We start from the raw sequence: 16,866 nt of genomic DNA, 5'->3' as shown, positions 1-16,866 counted from the left end.
TCACAGACGCTCACTACCTGACAACATGAAGCTTGTGAGTCCAACTTCAAAGACAGACTTTTGGGCACTCGCGGTCATCTATATTATTATTTCCAGTAGATATAAAATATTATATTTGAAGGGCAGCATTAAACATTTTCATACAACCTTTAATGAATGAGCGAGGAGGGAGTAATTAGATTTGATACGAGTAACTGCAAAAGGCAACATATGCCCCACAGTCTATTCATGGATCTCTTTTAATTTATTAATAATAGTTTTATATTTCAGATCGTGATCTTGGCTATAGTGGCTGTGGCAGTGGCCGACAAGCTGCCTGCCTCTCCTGTACTCATCCTCCACAGCCAACAGACCAACCCAGACGCTGCTGGTGCCCACAGTGCTGAGTTTGAGAGCGAGGACGGCATTAAAGTTCAGGTTTCTGGTTCTCAGGGTCCCACTGGAGGCGCCAACTTAATTGGCTCGTACAGGTAAACATTAGTTATTTTACGACGGATCGTATGTCAGCTGTTTATAAATATCCAACAGTACTGTCCACCTTACTTTGTCATCACCTAAATATCTTTACATTAAGTTATCTTGACATTCTTAAGAAAGTTCAACCACTCTACGCCACATTTTTGTATCCTATATACCGACTATTGATGTCTATTTCGGCTCCCTCCTTACATAATTAAGATCCTTCTAAAATTGTTTATATCATACCCAAGAAAATATACAACCCACAACTGCCACCATTAATATGCAGGTTAACACCATCTTTGCAACTTCTTAACTTCCAACTATCCCACTTCTCTATAATTACCATCTAAGAGAACATACAAGCCAACTAGATCATTGATTATTTGCCTCACATATAGTATGTGTATATTTAGTATAAGTTTTATTCAGGCCAGCACAATTCATACTGTTAAACTGTTCTTCCTGAATTTATTCTGGGACTTTTGACATCCACCTTCTCGTGCAACATATCATTTATCATTTAACATTGTATATACATAAGTCTCGGCGCTTCAATTACAGTGACCTGCAAACTGGTCTTGAAAAACCTAAGTTATCTTAATGCCCAATCTGAGCACCAACTTTTGACATCCAGATTATGCGCAACATTTATATTTGTTTCCTATTGTGCCCATAAAGACATGAAATTGCAATGATAGGATTGAAAACAAACCAGTGTATGGTTAGGGGTTGAACTCGCGGCTAGTGAACCGTAAAACTCCACATAGGCGCATTAGCCACTGGGTCAAATGGCTACAATAAGATTCATCCAACTTGGTATATTTATATTTATACTCTATAGGAAGGTTTGCATAGGCACCACTGTGTATAAATATACCTAGTTGGATTAATCTTATTGTAGCCAGCTGGCCCAGTGGCTAACGAGCCAGTCTGGAGTTTTACGAGTTCAGTCCCCGCCCGTACCGTGGTCTGCTTCCATAAAATTTGTTTTAAAACTGACAGCTGAAATTATTTTAGCGATAAAAGTTTAATCATTGAATAGAACAAATAATATATAAAGCCAGTGTCAAATATTGACCGTAATGAGGATGTTTCTTCTCAGCTACCCCCTGGAGGATGGCAGTATTGCATCAGTAAAGTATGTGGCTGACGAGAACGGCTTCCAACCACAGTCCGACCTGCTTCCCGTGGCTCCTGAATTCCCCCACGAAATCCCTGAGTTCGTCCTCGAACAGATCGCCTTCGCCGAGGAGGAGAGGAAGCGCGAGGAACGAGAGGGACGATTATGAAATCAATAATTGTCGATGAAATTCGTAGCCATCTTGAAAGAGATAAACTGAATAATGAATCTCGACAAGGTTTTGCGAAGGGGCATTCCTGCCTTACGAATTTACTGTCTTTTTCTGACTAAGGTATCTGAGGAGGTGGATCATGGTAGTTTAAGAAGCATTTAAATTCTTCATGCTTTCTGAATCTGTTGTTAAAGTACAGTTTTCTCTTTATTTGAACTTTCTCTATGTACAGACATCACAATGCCCAGTGTCGTTCATATTTATACATGTATTTGTAAACACTGGATTTCCATGTAAATAAAGCATCTGCAAATTATGATTACTTTTTCTTAAACACTTTCATATATAATTTATCCACGCGAATAATTACTCATATTTTATGTGAAGTTTTGATATTACAAACCAAATATCAACTTCAGCACAGCACAAAACAACTTACGTCAAGTTAATGTCACCACTAAGTATAAATTGGATGCTCTCAGTGCAGGCAGACTATTCTACTACACACTCTTCACTCACTTTCCTCCCTAAATCCGTCACTGTGCAACCACCTCTATCCCTTTATATACCTCATTCTCTACATCCACCCTCCCATCCCAACATCCAGCATTATCTACTCACCACCATGTTGCATCCGGCATCCCACCTCTATATCTGTATCAACCTTCGTCCAACACTAATGTATGCTTAACTCCATCTCTACATCCATCTCTATACCTACATCCAGCACTATGCCCCTACTTCCAGCCGTACATCTGTCATCTCTAAATCCACCGTCATCGCTTTATTAAGTACCAAACTTGATACCAAAGTTGCTGGAATCAAGTTTAAATCTTATTCTGCTCTTTTCTTAGACGTCTACATTTAGTCTGCCTTACTCGCCGACTTAGTGGATACAGATCAATTTTCTGTTCAACCTTAAATGCTTTGCCTCAGTTCAAAAGAATTTATTGCCAAACAACTATAACAAGGAAAATAGAAGCATCAGGTAGGAAAGAGGTGAAGGTTTATAAACTTAAAGAGGAGGCAGTTAGGGTAAGATATAAACAACTATTGGAGGATAGATGGGCTAATGAGATCATAGGCAATGGGCTCGAAGATGTATGGGGTAGGTTTAAAAATGTAATTTTAGTGTTCAGCAGAAGTTTATGGTTACAGGAAAGTGCGTGCGGGAGGGAAGAGGAGCGATTGGTGGAATGATTATGTAAAGAGAGTAGTCAGGGAGAAAAAGTTAGCATATGAGAAGTTTTTACAAAGTAGAAGTGATGCAAGGAAGAAAGAGTATATGGAGAAACAGAGAGAGGTTAAGAGAGTGGTGAAGCAATGTAAAAAGAGCAAATGAGAGAGTGAGTGAGATGTTGTCAACAAATTTTGTTGAAAATAAGAAAAAGTTTTGGAGTGAGATTAAGAAGTTAAGGAAGCCTAAAGAACAAATGGATCTGTCAGTTAAAAATAGGAGAGGAGAGTTGTTAAATGGAGAATTAGAGGTATTGGGAAGATGGAGGGAATATTTTGAGGAATTGTTGAATGTTGATGAAGATAGGGAAGCTGTGATTTCGTGTATAGGGCAAGGAGGAATAACATCTTGTAGGAGTGAGGAAGAGCCAGTTGTGAGTGTGGGGAAAGTTCGTGAGGAAATAATTAAAATGAAAAGGGGTAAGGAAGCTGGGATTGATGGGATAAAGATAGAAATGTTAAAAGCAAGTGGGGATATAGTTTTGGAGTGGTTGGTGCTATTATTTAATAAATGTATGGAAGAGGGTAAGGTACCTAGGGATTGGCAGAGAGCATGCATAGTTCCTTTGTATAAAGGCAAAGGGTACAAAAGAGAGTGCAAAAATTATAGGGGAATGAGTCTGTTGAGCATACCGGGTAAAGTGTATGGTAGAGTTATTATTGAAAGAATTAAGAGTAAGACGGAGAATAGGATAGGAGACGAACAAGGAGGCTTTAGGAAAGGTAGGGGTGTGTAGACCAAGTGTTTACAGCGAGACATATAAGCGACCAGTATCTAGATAAGGCTAAAGAGGTTTTTGTGGCATTTATGGATTTGGAAAAGGCGTATGACAGGGTGGATAGGGGGTTAATGTGGCAGACGTTGCAAGTGTATGGTATAGGAGGTAGGTTACTGAAAGCAGTGAATAGTTTTTACGAGGATAGTGAGGCTCAAGTTAGAGTATGTAGGAAGGAGGGAGATTATTTCCCAGTAAAAGTAGGCCTTAGACAAGGATGTGAGATGTCACCGTGGTTGTTCAATATACTTATAGATGGGGTTGTAAGAGAAGTAAATGCAAGGGTCTTGGCAAGAGGCGTGGAGTTAAAAGATAAAGAATCACACACAAAGTAGGAGTTGTCACAGTTGCTTTTTGCTGATGACACTGTGCTCTTGGGAGATTCTGAAGAGAAGTTGCAGAGGTTGGTGGATGAATTTGGTAGGGAATGTAAAAGAAAATTAAAAGTGAATACAGGAAAGAGTAAGGTTATGAGGATAACAAAAATATTAGGTGATGAAAGATTGGATATCAGATTCGAGGGAGAGAGTATGGAGGAGGTGAATGTATTCCGATATTTGGGAGAGGACGTGTCAGCGGATGGGTCTATGAAAGATGAGGTGAATCATAGAATTGATGAGGGGAAAAGGGTGAGCGGTGCACTTAGGAGTCTGTGGAGACAAAGAACTTTGTCCTTGGAAGCAAAGAGGGGAATGTATGAGAGTATAGTTTTACCAACGCTCTTATATGAGTGTGAAGCATGGCTGATGAATGTTGCAGCGTGGAGAAGGCTGGATGCAGTGGAGATGTCATGTCTGAGGGCAATGTGTGGTGTGAATATAATGCAGAGAATTCGTAGTTTGGAAGTTAGGAGGAGGTGCGGGATTACCAAAACTGTTGTCCAGAGGGCTGAGGAAGGGTTGTTGAGGTGGTTTGAACATGTAGAGAGAATGGAGCGAAACAGAATGACTTCAAGAGTGCATCAGTCTGTAGTAGAAGGAAGGCGGGGTAGGGGTCAGCCTAGGAAAGGTTGGAGGGAGGGGGTAAAGGAGGTTTTGGGTGCGAGGGGCTTGGACTTCCAGCAGGCATGCGTGAAAGTGTTTGATAGGGGTCAATGGAGGCAAATGGTTTTTAATACTTGACGTGCTGTTGGAGTGTGAGCAAAGTAACATTTATGAAGGGATTCAGGGAAACCGGCAGACCGGACTTGAGTCCTGGAGATGGGAAGTACAGTGCCTGCACTCTGAAGGAGGGGTGTTAATGTTGCAGTTTAAAAACTGTAGTGTAAAGCACCCTTCTGGCAAGACAGTGATGGAGCGAATGATGGTGAAAGTTTTTCTTTTTCGGGCCACCCTGCCTTGGTGGGAATCGGCCAGTGTGTTAATATAAAATATACTACAAGTATAACACTACAGGCTGTAGCCAGGATCACGACAGCCAACCACAAAACCACACCCTGATAAATTGTTGCTCTTTCATGAAAATAGTGAAGGTCGCCTTAAATGCTCTTGTGCATTAAAGCGACATAATATTATGAAGGTTGGCTTTTGGTTAATGGAGTTTAAAGCTTGTCGACTACTCGAGGATCGTTAAGGCTGCACGGTAACTTAACAAGAATACTTTAATCCCTAAAATAGGCAATAAAGTACACTCGTAGCATATATTTGCTGAGATAAATTCCTGTGAGCATTATGAATGAAGGAAAACTGGAAGTCTTAAGAGTGAATGAAAGAAAAATAAAAGTTGGGACAAAATGATTGAGAAGGCGATAACAAGGAAACAAGAAGAATGTAGCAGTGCAAGTGAATGAGCAATTTTAGTATGAAAATAAGGCAAATAATTGTTGAAATTCAAGAACAGTGTTTAAGATAATAGTTGGAATTGAGATTTGTGAGGAGAAATTACCGACCTGCAATCTTCAGGGATACCCACATATAAAAGAATAAGATACTTTGAATTACAACTTTGTTTAGCATTGCAGGTATCATTAGCAATGTTCCTATATATAATATACATTGGGTTTTCACCACGACTTTCCTCTGGGGACCTGTCACTACCTACCTCAGGATACCTAGATAACTATTCATGTCATCACTTATTCCAGAAAAGTATTTTTACCATAATTTATTTCAATATTAACATAATGCTAACAACGAGGAGGCATTTAAAAAATAATGTTTCATTAGATATTCAGTGGACAAAGGTTACATATGATATATCCCTGGCACAGAGTTTCAAGATACCATGGGCATTGCACTCAAGTTTCTTCTGGTGATTTCATGCAGTCTAGCACTATTTATGTAGGGCCCATACACGAAAAGGTATATTTATAAGCATAAGAACATCTACTTGGAAGAGAAGATACTACATATTCGTGTGTATTTCTGTGTAGGAACCAACAACTTCGTAACTCATTCTCCTGGCAGCATCCGTAGATCCAGCTCTGTCAATTCTCTGTTGCAGTTCGTAGTTGTCACCACGATTGTTGCAGGTGATGTCTGAGTTGCGGAAGAGATTTAATACAGGTTTCGTGCGATTTAACTGTATCCGACTTCAAGATGACTATCTCCTGTGACAGTTATTATGGAAGCTTCTCCCAATTTATGTGCTCAGTGGAAAAGCGAAGGGATTCTAATTTTCAATTTATATTAATGAATGCCTCATTACTCAAAGTTTAACAATATTTCAGTTATTTTTAGAATACTAAATTTGATATTTCCTTTTTTTTTCTGGAAGTATATTATTCTTAATAGCAATTCTCAAAATGTTAATGAATTACATTGTAATATATGATGCTTGGTGGAATTTACATGAGTGAAAGAAGTTGGTTTTGAGTGGGTCTTGAACTTGAGTTAATAAGCTTATTCCTTGGGTAATATTGATAATGAGTTGGGCGAATACCTTTGTCAGTGTGTTTGGGTTTGACACCAACCTGCCAAGTATGGGTCAATAGACCTGTTACAGTGTTCCTGTTTATGCTCTTACGAGTAGCTGATAACGCGTGTTGATTGGTGGAATTATTCCTACAAACACATAATACATACACATTACTACATAACTTCTCATGAATTACAAGAGTTTCTTAATGGCTCATACAAGAACATTACCTGATAATCTAAATAACTAATTTTACTTCAGGAAATTAGAAAATTTCTGTACATCTGTACACTTTGGGCAATAGTGTTTGAATCACTAGAGCAGTGAGGAGTGTAGAGAAAATGAGTTTAGAGATTCTTGTAGGAATTGACCCTTTAATGGGAGTGCTTTAACATCATTGAAACGCCCTTAATCTGAGTAATTAGAATTATCCTCTCCTTCTTCGAATCAAACCTCAGTAACTCCCATCGTTCAGACATTATATGACTTAAAGATTTAGTGGTTCCACATTATTATGATATTTGCGTTGAGAGTGTTTAAATGAATCTTTTGGAATTACTTTTAATGTCAGAAAAAGTGCAGATGAGGCAGTGTAAAGTTGGATGTGGGTGAAAGAATATACGTGGGAGTGGAAATGGTGGTGGATGTTAGAATGAAGATGGATGTCGTTTTAGCAATAAAATCTTCGGGCTAAGACAACCAACATAGAGCTGTCCAGATTATATTACACATTCCACACTTTCATTACAGTTCGTAGGTTTTTTTTCCAGTATTTCCATAATACAAATAAAATGTTATACAATATTTGTGCAGACAAATTATGTTTGCTCATAAAGTAAGTATGGCTATAGAAAGAAGAAGAATTTACCATAACATCCAAAATCATAATTGAAAAGTTATTTAATTTCCATTTCGTCCCAGGGGAGCTTCCTTTCCTCTCCCGCGATATCTGGGAGAACGCGAACTGAGAGATGCAGAGAGAAAGGCAGGAGTCATGGACAGCAGGTCAGACTTTACCTAGTAGTCGTTCTTATCAGCAAGCAATTATACAGATAATACAAGGCCGTTCTATTTATGTAAAGGAAAGAAAACGAAGGCGTAGACCCAGAGTTGTAAGACAACTTTTGACAGTGTGACCCTGACTGACCATCCCCTCGCTTGGTATATAAGTCGAGCCACAGTACTCAGACCTCACAGACGCTCACTACCTGACAACATGAAGCTTGTGAGTCCATCTCCACAGACAGGCTTTTGGGCACTCGCAGTCATATATATTATTATTTCCAGCGGATATATAATATTTTTCTATTTGAAGGGCAGCATTAAACATTTTCATACAACCTTTAATGAATGAGCGAGGAGGGAGTAATTAGATTTGATCCAAGTAACTGCAAAAGGCAACATATGCCCCACAGCCTATTAATGGATCTCTTTTAATTTATTAATAATATTTTTATATTTCAGATCGTGATCTTGGCTATAGTGGCTGTGGCAGTGGCCGACAAGCTACCTGTCTCTCCTGTACTCATCCTCCACAGTCAACAGACCAACCCAGACGCTGCTGGTGCCCACAGTGCTGAATTTGAGAGCGAGGACGGCATTAAAGTTCAGGTTTCTGGTTCTCAGGGTCCCACTGGAGGTTCCAACTTAATTGGCTCATACAGGTAAACATTAGTTAATTTACGAAGGATCGTATGTCAGTTGTTTATAAATATCCAACAGTACTTGTCCACCTAAACGTCTTTACATTAAGTTATCTTGACATTTTTAAGAAAGTTCAACCATTCTACGCCACAGTTTTGTATCCTATGTACCGACTATTGATGTCTATTTCAGCTCCCTCCTTACATAATTGAGCTCCTTCTAAAATTGTTTATATCACACCCAAGAAAATATACAACCCACAACTGTCACCATTAATATGCAGGTTAACACCATCTTTGCAACTTCTTAACTTCCAACTATCCCACTTCTCTATAATTACCATCTAAGAGAACATACATGCAACTAGATCATTGATTATTTGCCTCACATATAATATGTGTATAATTAGAATAAGTTTTATTCAGGGCAGCACAATTCATACTGTTCAACTGTTCTTCCTGAATTTATTCTGGGACTTTTGCCATCCACCTTCTCGTGCAACATGTCATTTATCATTTAACATTGCATATACATAAGTCTCGGCGCTTCAATTACAGTGACTTGTAAACTGGTCTTGGTAAACCTAATTTATGTTAATGCTCAATCTGAGCATTAACTTTTGACATCCAGATTATGCGCAATATTTATTTTTGTTTCCTATTGCGCCCATAAAGACTTATGGAATTGCAATGATACGATTGCAAACAAATCACTGTATGGTTTGGGGTTGAACTCGCGGCTAATGAGTCGTAAAACTCTACATCAGCGTGTTAGCTACTGGGCCAGATGGCTACAATAAGATACATCCAACTTGGTATATTTATATTTGTACACTATGGGAAGGTTAGCATAGGCACCACTGTGTATAAATATACCTAGTTGGATTAATCTTATTGTAGCCAGCTGGCCCAGTGGCTAACGAGCCAGTCTGGAGCTTAACGAGTTGAGTCCCCGCCCGTACCGTGGTCTGCTTCCATAAAATTTGTTTTAAAACTTACAGCTGAATGTATTTTAGCGATGAATAGAACAAATAATATATAAAGCCAGTGTCAAATATTGACCGTAATGAGGATGTTTCTTCTCAGCTACCCCCTGGAGGATGGCAGTATTGCATCAGTAAAGTATGTGGCTGACGAGAACGGCTTCCAACCACAGTCCGACCTGCTTCCCGTGGCTCCTGAATTCCCCCACGAAATCCCTGAGTTCGTCCTCGAACAGATCGCCTTCGCCGAGGAGGAGAGGAAGCGCGAGGAACGAGAGGGACGATTATGAAGCATTTAAATTTTTCATGCTCTCTGAATCTAATGTTAAAGTACAGTTTTCTCTTCATCTGAACTTTCTCTATGTACAGACATTATAATGCCCAGTGTCATTCATATTTATACATGTATTTATAAACACTGAATTTCCATGTAAATAAAGCATCTGCATATTATGATTACTTTTTCTTAAACACTTTCATATAATTTATCCACACGAATAATGACTCATATTTTATGTGAAGTTTTGATATTACAAACCAAATATCAACTTAAGCACAGCACAAAAAAATTTACGTCATGTTAATGCAACCATTAAGTATAAATTGGATGTTCACAATACAAGCAAGCTTCACATTCTTCTAATACTCTCCACTTACTTTAAGATAAAATTTTGTTCTGATTTTTAACCCCAGAGGGTTAGCCATCCAGAATAACCCAAGGCATTGCGTCATCGAGAAACACCCAAGTACCTACATGTTTGCTAGGTAAACAGGATAAGATGTGTAAGGAACAAGCCCAGTGTTTCCACCCCTGCCGGAGATCGAACCACGGACACTTACTGAGTGAAACGAGAGCGTTTCCTACCAGGCTACGGGCCACCGTCATCCCTATATCCACCATAATATACCATTTCATCCCTGCATAAACGTCCATGCATTCACCCACACACACTGTATACATGTATTCGCATCCATTCCCACAGCAACCTTGTATTCTATATCTATTTTCATCCCTGCATCCATCGCTACAGGCATATTCATTCTTACATTTAATACTGTTCACCCACTTTCATCCATAGAGGTATATCCATCCCTACATCTTACATCGTACACCCGCCTAAGTCTCTACATCCAGCACTAGATACCCACCTCAGTTCCTACTTACATACGTCATTAGTATCAGTTCCTCCATCTTCATCTGCCCAATCCTTGGCATTTTACACTTTTTTTCGAACTGACATTTACTCGTTTTCTGAGTGGACCAACCTCAGCTTTCTGTCCATATTTATATACACTACTGCACTATAAATAATTTTCAGGGCCATGGAAGTCTACCACTATTGGCTCCAGCCAGGTGCACGACAGCCAATCACAAAAAACTCACCCTGGTAAACTACAGCAGCATGTGAGGACTGTCACCTCACATGCTGCTATATAATTATACCTACATAACATTATGAATAAAACGGAACTGGACGTCTAAGTGGTGACTAAAGCAAAAGTTGTGGGAAAATGAATGGGAAGATGAACTGAGTTATGCGCATCTGAGGGAATATGAGCTGTAAGTCTGGCAGTAGCTGAAACAACAGTTTTCGAATAAAAATAAGGAGTATATTTATTTAAATTCAAGAACTGTGTTCAAGGCACTAATCCAAGACACTTGGAACTTAGAAGTATGTAGGGAATTGCCGACAAGCATTCTACTTGTTGGATAATTACATGAACCAGAGTTAAATAATTTCAGTTATAAGTCAATCGGGCAATTCAGTATTCTCTAGAAAATTTCTAAGATTTAAAAAATCATGGGTTCTCGATAAGGCGTTCATTTGCAGACCAGTAATTACCTGACACAGTAAACTACCTTCTCGTCGTGATAAGCTTCTCTCTCCTATGTACGGGTTGTGTATAATGCTACACTATTTTAAAGTTATAACTGGCAAATTGGCATCTACACTCTCCAATAGCAAGCCGAGCCATCTGAGGAGAATGCATGAATAGTGAGAGTTTGAAGCCGATCCCAAGAGGCTTTCTCAAGATATTGCAAAGAAACCAAATGCAGGGTTTTAATCATAACCATTAGACCGAGGCCAGCGGAAGGCCTCGGTCTAATGACTAAAAACTGCAGCTGTGGGTCATCATATGACTACAACTCACGTCAAGAAGCATTTGTGTTCTGTTTCCTGACAAACCTTACACCTATCTACCTACCAAATCCGGGAAAATAATATGAAAAATTAACCAAACTGTACCTGCACATGCCAATTATTTTGAGAACTTTTCCCTAGTAACACTGCACCAGCTCTGATTTTTTTTAGGTGATCGGATTAAACGTTGTCGAGTTATAAACTAAAACTTTGGAGAAAAAAATCCAAACAGCTACTTGAGGGTATTCCTTCAAAACCAGTTTTGGATTACTGAGGTGCTCCTTCAAGACCAGTTTTGGATTACTGAGGTGTTCCTTCAAGACCAGTGTTTGGATTACTGAGGTGTTCCTTCAAGACCAGTGTTTGGATTACTGAGGTGTTCCTTCAATACCAGTGTTTGGATTACTGAGGTGTTCTTTCAAGACCAGTGTTTGGATTACTGAGGTGTTCCTTCAAGACCAGTGCTTGGATTACTGAGATATTCCTTCAAGACCAGTGTTTGATTACTGAGGTGTTCCTTCAAGACCAGTGTTTGGATTACTGAGGTATTCCTTCAAGACCAGTGTTTGGATTACTGAGGTGTTCCTTCAAGACCAGTGTTTGGATTACTGAGGTGTTCCTTCAAGACCAGTGTTTGGATTACTGAGGTATTCCTTCAAGACCAGTGTTTGGATTACTGAGGTGTTCCTTCAAGACCAGTGTTTGGATTACTGAGGTGTTCCTTCAAGACAAGTATTTGGATTACTAAGGTGCTCCTTCAAGACCAGTGTTTGGATTACTGAGGTGTTCCTTCAAGGCCAGTGTTTGGATTACTGAAGTGCTCCTTCAAGACCAGTGTTTGGATTACTGAGGTATTCCTTCAAGACCAGCGTTTTGATTACTGAGGTGTTCCTTCAAGACCAGTGTTTGGATTACTGAGGTGTTCCTTCAAGACCAGCGTTTTGATTACTGAGGTGTTCCTTCAAGGCCAGTGTTTGGATTACTGAGGTGTTCCTTCAAGGCCAGTGTTTGGATTACTGAGGTGTTCCTTCAAGGCCAGTGTTTTGATTACTGAGGTGTTCCTTCAAGGCCAGTGTTTGTATTACTGAGGTGTTCCTTCAAGGCCAGTGTTTGGATTACTGAGGTGTTCCTTCAAGACCAGCGTTTTGATTACTGAGGTGTTCCTTCAAGACCAGTGTTTGGATTACTGAGGTGTTCCTTCAAGACCAGTGTTTGGATTACTGAAGTGCTCCTTCAAGACCAGTGTTTGGATTACTGAGGTATTCCTTCAAGACCAGTGTTTGGATTACTGAGGTGTTCATTCAAGACCAGTGTTTGGATTACTGAGGTATTCCTTCAAGACCAGTGTTTGGATTACTGAAGTATTCCTTCAAGACAAGTGTTTGGATTACTGAGGTGCTCCTTCAAGACCAGTGTTTGGATTACTGAGGTATTCCTTCAAGGCTAGTGTTTGGATTTCTGAGGTATTCCTTCAAGACCAGTCTTTGGATTGCTGAGTTATTCATTTAAGACCAGTGTTTGGATTACTGAGGTATTCCTTCAAGACCTGCGTTTGGATTATTGCGGTATTCCTTTAAGACCAGTGTCTGGATTACTGAGGTGTTCCTTCAAGACCAGTGTTTGGATTACTGAGGTATTCCTTCAAGACCAGTGTTTGGATTACTGAGGTGTTCCTTCAAGACCAGTGTTTGGATTACTGAGGTGTTCCTTCATTATCAGTTTTTGGATTACTGAGGTGTTCCTTCAATATCAGTTTTTGGATTACTGAGGTGTTCCTTCAAGACCAGTGTTTGGATTACTCAGGTATTCCTTCAAGATCAGTGTTTGGATTACTGAGGTGTTCCTTCAAGATCAGTGTTTGGATTACTGAGGTGTTCCTTCAAGACCAGTGTTTGGATTTCTGAGGTGTTCCTTCAAGACCAGTGTTTGGATTGCTCTGAGGTATTCCTTCAAGACTAGTGTTTGGATTTTTGAGGTATTCCTTTAAGACCAGTGTCTGGATTACTGAGGTATTCCTTTAAGACCAGTGTCTGCATTACTGAGCTATTCCTTTAAGTCCAGTGTCTGGATTACTGAGGTATTCCTTCAAGACCAGTGTTTGGATTACTGAGGTGTTCCTTCAAGAACAGTGTTTGGATTACTGAGGCGTCCCTTCAAGACCAGTGTTTGGATTACTGAAGTATTCCTTCAAGACCAGTATTCGGATTACTGAGGTATTCCCTCAAGACCAGTGTTTGGATTACTGAGGAGTTCCCTCAAGACCAGTGTTAGGATTACTGAGGTATTCCTTCAAGACCAGTGTTTGGATTACTGAGGTATTCCTTCAAGACCAGTGTTTGGATTTCTGAGGTATTCCTTTAAGACCAATTTTTGGATTACTGAGGTGTTCCTTCAAGACCAGTGTTTGGATTATTGAAATATTCCTTTAAGACCAGTGTCTGGATTACTGAGGTATTCCTTTAAGACCAGTGTCTGGATTACTGAGGTATTCCTTTAAGACCAGTGTTTGGATTACTGAGGTATTCCTTTAAGACCAGTGTTTGGATTACTCAGGTATTCCTTTAAGACCAGCGTCTGGATTACTGAGGTATTATTTAAGACAAGTGTTTGGTTTACTGAGGTATTCCTTTAAGACCAGTGTTTGGATTACTGAGGTATTCCTTCAAGACCAGTGTTTGGATTACTGAGGTATTCCTTCAAGACCAGTGTTTGGATTTCTGAGGTATTCCTTTAAGACCAATTTTTGGATTACTGAGGTGTTCCTTCAAGACCAGTGTTTGGATTATTGAAATATTCCTTTAAGACCAGTGTCTGGATTACTGAGGTATTCCTTTAAGACCAGTGTCTGGATTACTGAGGTATTCCTTTAAGACCAGTGTTTGGATTACTGAGGTATTCCTTTAAGACCAGTGTTTGGATTACTGAGGTATTCCTTTAAGACCAGTGTTTGGATTACTGAGGTATTCCTTTAAGACCAGTGTCTGGATTACTGAGGTATTATTTAAGACAAGTGTTTGGATTACTGAGGTATTCCTTTAAGACGAGTGTATGGGTAACTGTGGTAGACACACCAAGACCATTTTTTTTGTGAAAGTTATAGAAGAAGGTAGATGATAAATATCCCAGAATGACTTTACAAAGAACATTTTAATATGATATATACAGCTAGCCAAAATCCATTATACATTAATTATACACTGTATGCTATACGAATAACAAGCGATCTAATTTCTATTGTTTCATAGATGTTATATAAGGAGAAGTAAGTTAGCCGGAAGTTAAGAGTCTGCTGCGAAGATGTTGAATGACTACGAATAAAACGGCACGACTGCAAACAAACCGTACCCGGATTACTCGCTGGAACGCAGGAGGGAGAGATATATCATAATCTACACTTGGAAAATCTTGGAAGGAATGGTCCCAAATCTGCACACAGAAATCACTCCCTACGAAAGTAAAAGACTGGGCAGGCGATGCAAAATGCCCCCAATAAAAAGTAGGGGCGCCATTGGTACACTAAGGGAAAACACCCTAAGTGTCCGGGGCCCAAAACTGTTCAACAGCCTCCCATCAAGCATTAAGGGAATTGCCAATAAACCCCTGGCTGCCTTCAAGAGAGAGCTGGACAGATACCTAAAGTCAGTGCCGGATCAGCCGGGCTGTGGCTCGTACGTTGGACTGCGTGCGGCCAGCAGTAACAGCCTAGTTGATCAGGCCCTGATCCATCGGGAGGCCTGGTCATGGACCGGGCCGCGGGGGCGTTGATCCCCCGGAATAACCTCCAGGTAACCTCCACGTAACCTCCAGGGTGGTGACTAAACTCGTGGCGAGTGAGTAGTAAAACTCCAGGCCAGCGCTGGTGGGGTTTGAGCTCGCCACGAGTTCAATCCCCACCCGTGGTAAGTTTTTTTAATGAAACTTAATACTGGCGATGAGCTCTTGATGCAAGAAATTGAAATTAATCTCCACCCCTTCGTCAGATCTAACCTGATTACTCCTCACCTCTCCTAGACCTCAGATGTTGCTTGACTCAGTGATGTTACGAGGTCCTCAGTGAATATAATAACTGATGACTGGATACGATGGTAAGACGGAGTCTGTCGTGAAGCAATAGTCGCCATCTTCGTGTTATCAGTTTGTGGTGAGGTCAGGGTGTGGCGGCCCGACATATATACCAACCAAGGGGACCTTTATTCATATAGGATTGTTGGAAATTTAAAATAAAAGTAACTGAAAAAAGTACAAACACTCGCATTTTTATGACTGAGTTTCATAAGCTTTGCGAACTTTTAAATAATAATAATAATAATATACATACATACATACATATACATATATATATACATATATATATATATATATATATATATATATATATATATATACATATATATACATATATATATATATATATATATATATATATATATATATATATATATATATATATATATATATATATATATATATATATATATATATATATATATATATATATATATATATATATACGGTTTTATTCTAGAAGCAGTCACATCCCTAGAAACAGTGTTTTTGTCCGTGTCATGAAGGTTATGGCTTGTAACTTGAGAACGCTTCGTCAGATCGACCTAAATTTTCAGCATTAGTGAACTATAACTACAACTAATGTGCAGATGCCCTACGATCAATTTTATATAGAACATCCTCAATAATTGTTTCTGTGTGATAACTTGAGAATGACTCTACTGGTCGGCTTCAAACTCTCAAGAGTGATGCAATCCACTTATATGGAGGTAGGATGATTATTGTTTTAGGGTATAGGAATCAAAGGATGACTAGTTTCACGGATTTAAGGCTGTGTAAACACTATTTTTTTCTGGATTCTGTGCAATAACTGTAAATCGCATCTTCCGTTCAACTTTAAACTTTAAGTCTTCCTGCGTTTTCCTTCCTCTTGATGTCAGATTGTGTAAGTTTTGGATAATTTTATTCTTAAGAGTGTGTGGAATTTTTCTCCTCCAGGAAATAACCTGAGTAGGAATTTTCTGAAAGTCTTCAATATGTGTTGGCTGATCCATCTCATGAAACATAATTTATGAGGTTTATCTTCATATTAAATTTTGCCGACGAAGTGGCTAGTTTATTGTATACCTCATATCCATCCTGTGGATGGTAGCACAAGAGCATATGGATACACAAAAGACCTAGGAACTAGGCCCCAAAAGGGTTTACAGGAGTACATCTGGATTCATATCTACAGTTCACTTATCTGTTACTAACAAATTTAGGAAATTGGCTTAATATATCCGGTATCTTATTTTCATTAATAAGAGATCTTGACATATCACATAGGTTGTTATTCTGTCTATGCATGACTTCATAGGTGAAAATATGCCAGGAAGTCGTATATGATTGAAAAACGCACACACAAAAGCAGCAACTGGAGATTTCACATAGACAATGTTTCATCAGAGCAGCGAAACATCGTCCAA

At 39.3% G+C, this 16,866-nt stretch overlaps 2 protein-coding genes across 2 annotated transcripts; both read left to right on the top strand.

The window, feature by feature from the left end:
- Window positions 1-2,070, top strand: LOC128700256 (cuticle protein AMP4). Its single transcript, XM_053793313.2, has 3 exons — window positions 1-34; window positions 271-470; window positions 1,565-2,070. The coding sequence occupies exons 1-3, from the start codon at window positions 26-28 to the stop codon at window positions 1,749-1,751; spliced, it is 396 nt and encodes a 131-aa protein (XP_053649288.1). The 5' UTR covers window positions 1-25; the 3' UTR covers window positions 1,752-2,070.
- Window positions 2,071-7,811: 5,741 nt separating this feature from the next.
- On the top strand, window positions 7,812-9,701 carry LOC128700257 (cuticle protein AMP4-like). Its single transcript, XM_053793315.2, has 3 exons — window positions 7,812-7,847; window positions 8,087-8,286; window positions 9,352-9,701. Exons 1-3 carry the CDS (start codon window positions 7,839-7,841, stop codon window positions 9,536-9,538), a joined length of 396 nt encoding a protein of 131 aa, XP_053649290.1. The 5' UTR covers window positions 7,812-7,838; the 3' UTR covers window positions 9,539-9,701.
- Window positions 9,702-16,866: the final 7,165 nt, after the last annotated feature.

The sequence above is a fragment of the Cherax quadricarinatus genome, chromosome 71 (assembly GCF_038502225.1).
Source record: "Cherax quadricarinatus isolate ZL_2023a chromosome 71, ASM3850222v1, whole genome shotgun sequence".
Taxonomy (NCBI): domain Eukaryota; kingdom Metazoa; phylum Arthropoda; class Malacostraca; order Decapoda; family Parastacidae; genus Cherax; species Cherax quadricarinatus.
The sequence above is the reverse complement of the archived record's forward strand: the minus strand, read 5'-3'. Positions and strand labels throughout refer to the sequence as shown.

Bases quoted from the DNA above. Each gene is read 5' to 3' on its own strand.
- LOC128700257 (XM_053793315.2), top strand. The intron at 8,287-9,351 runs GTAAACATTAGT...GTTTCTTCTCAG, and splicing joins AACTTAATTGGCTCATACAG to CTACCCCCTGGAGGATGGCA.
- LOC128700256 (XM_053793313.2), top strand. The intron at 471-1,564 runs GTAAACATTAGT...GTTTCTTCTCAG, and splicing joins AACTTAATTGGCTCGTACAG to CTACCCCCTGGAGGATGGCA.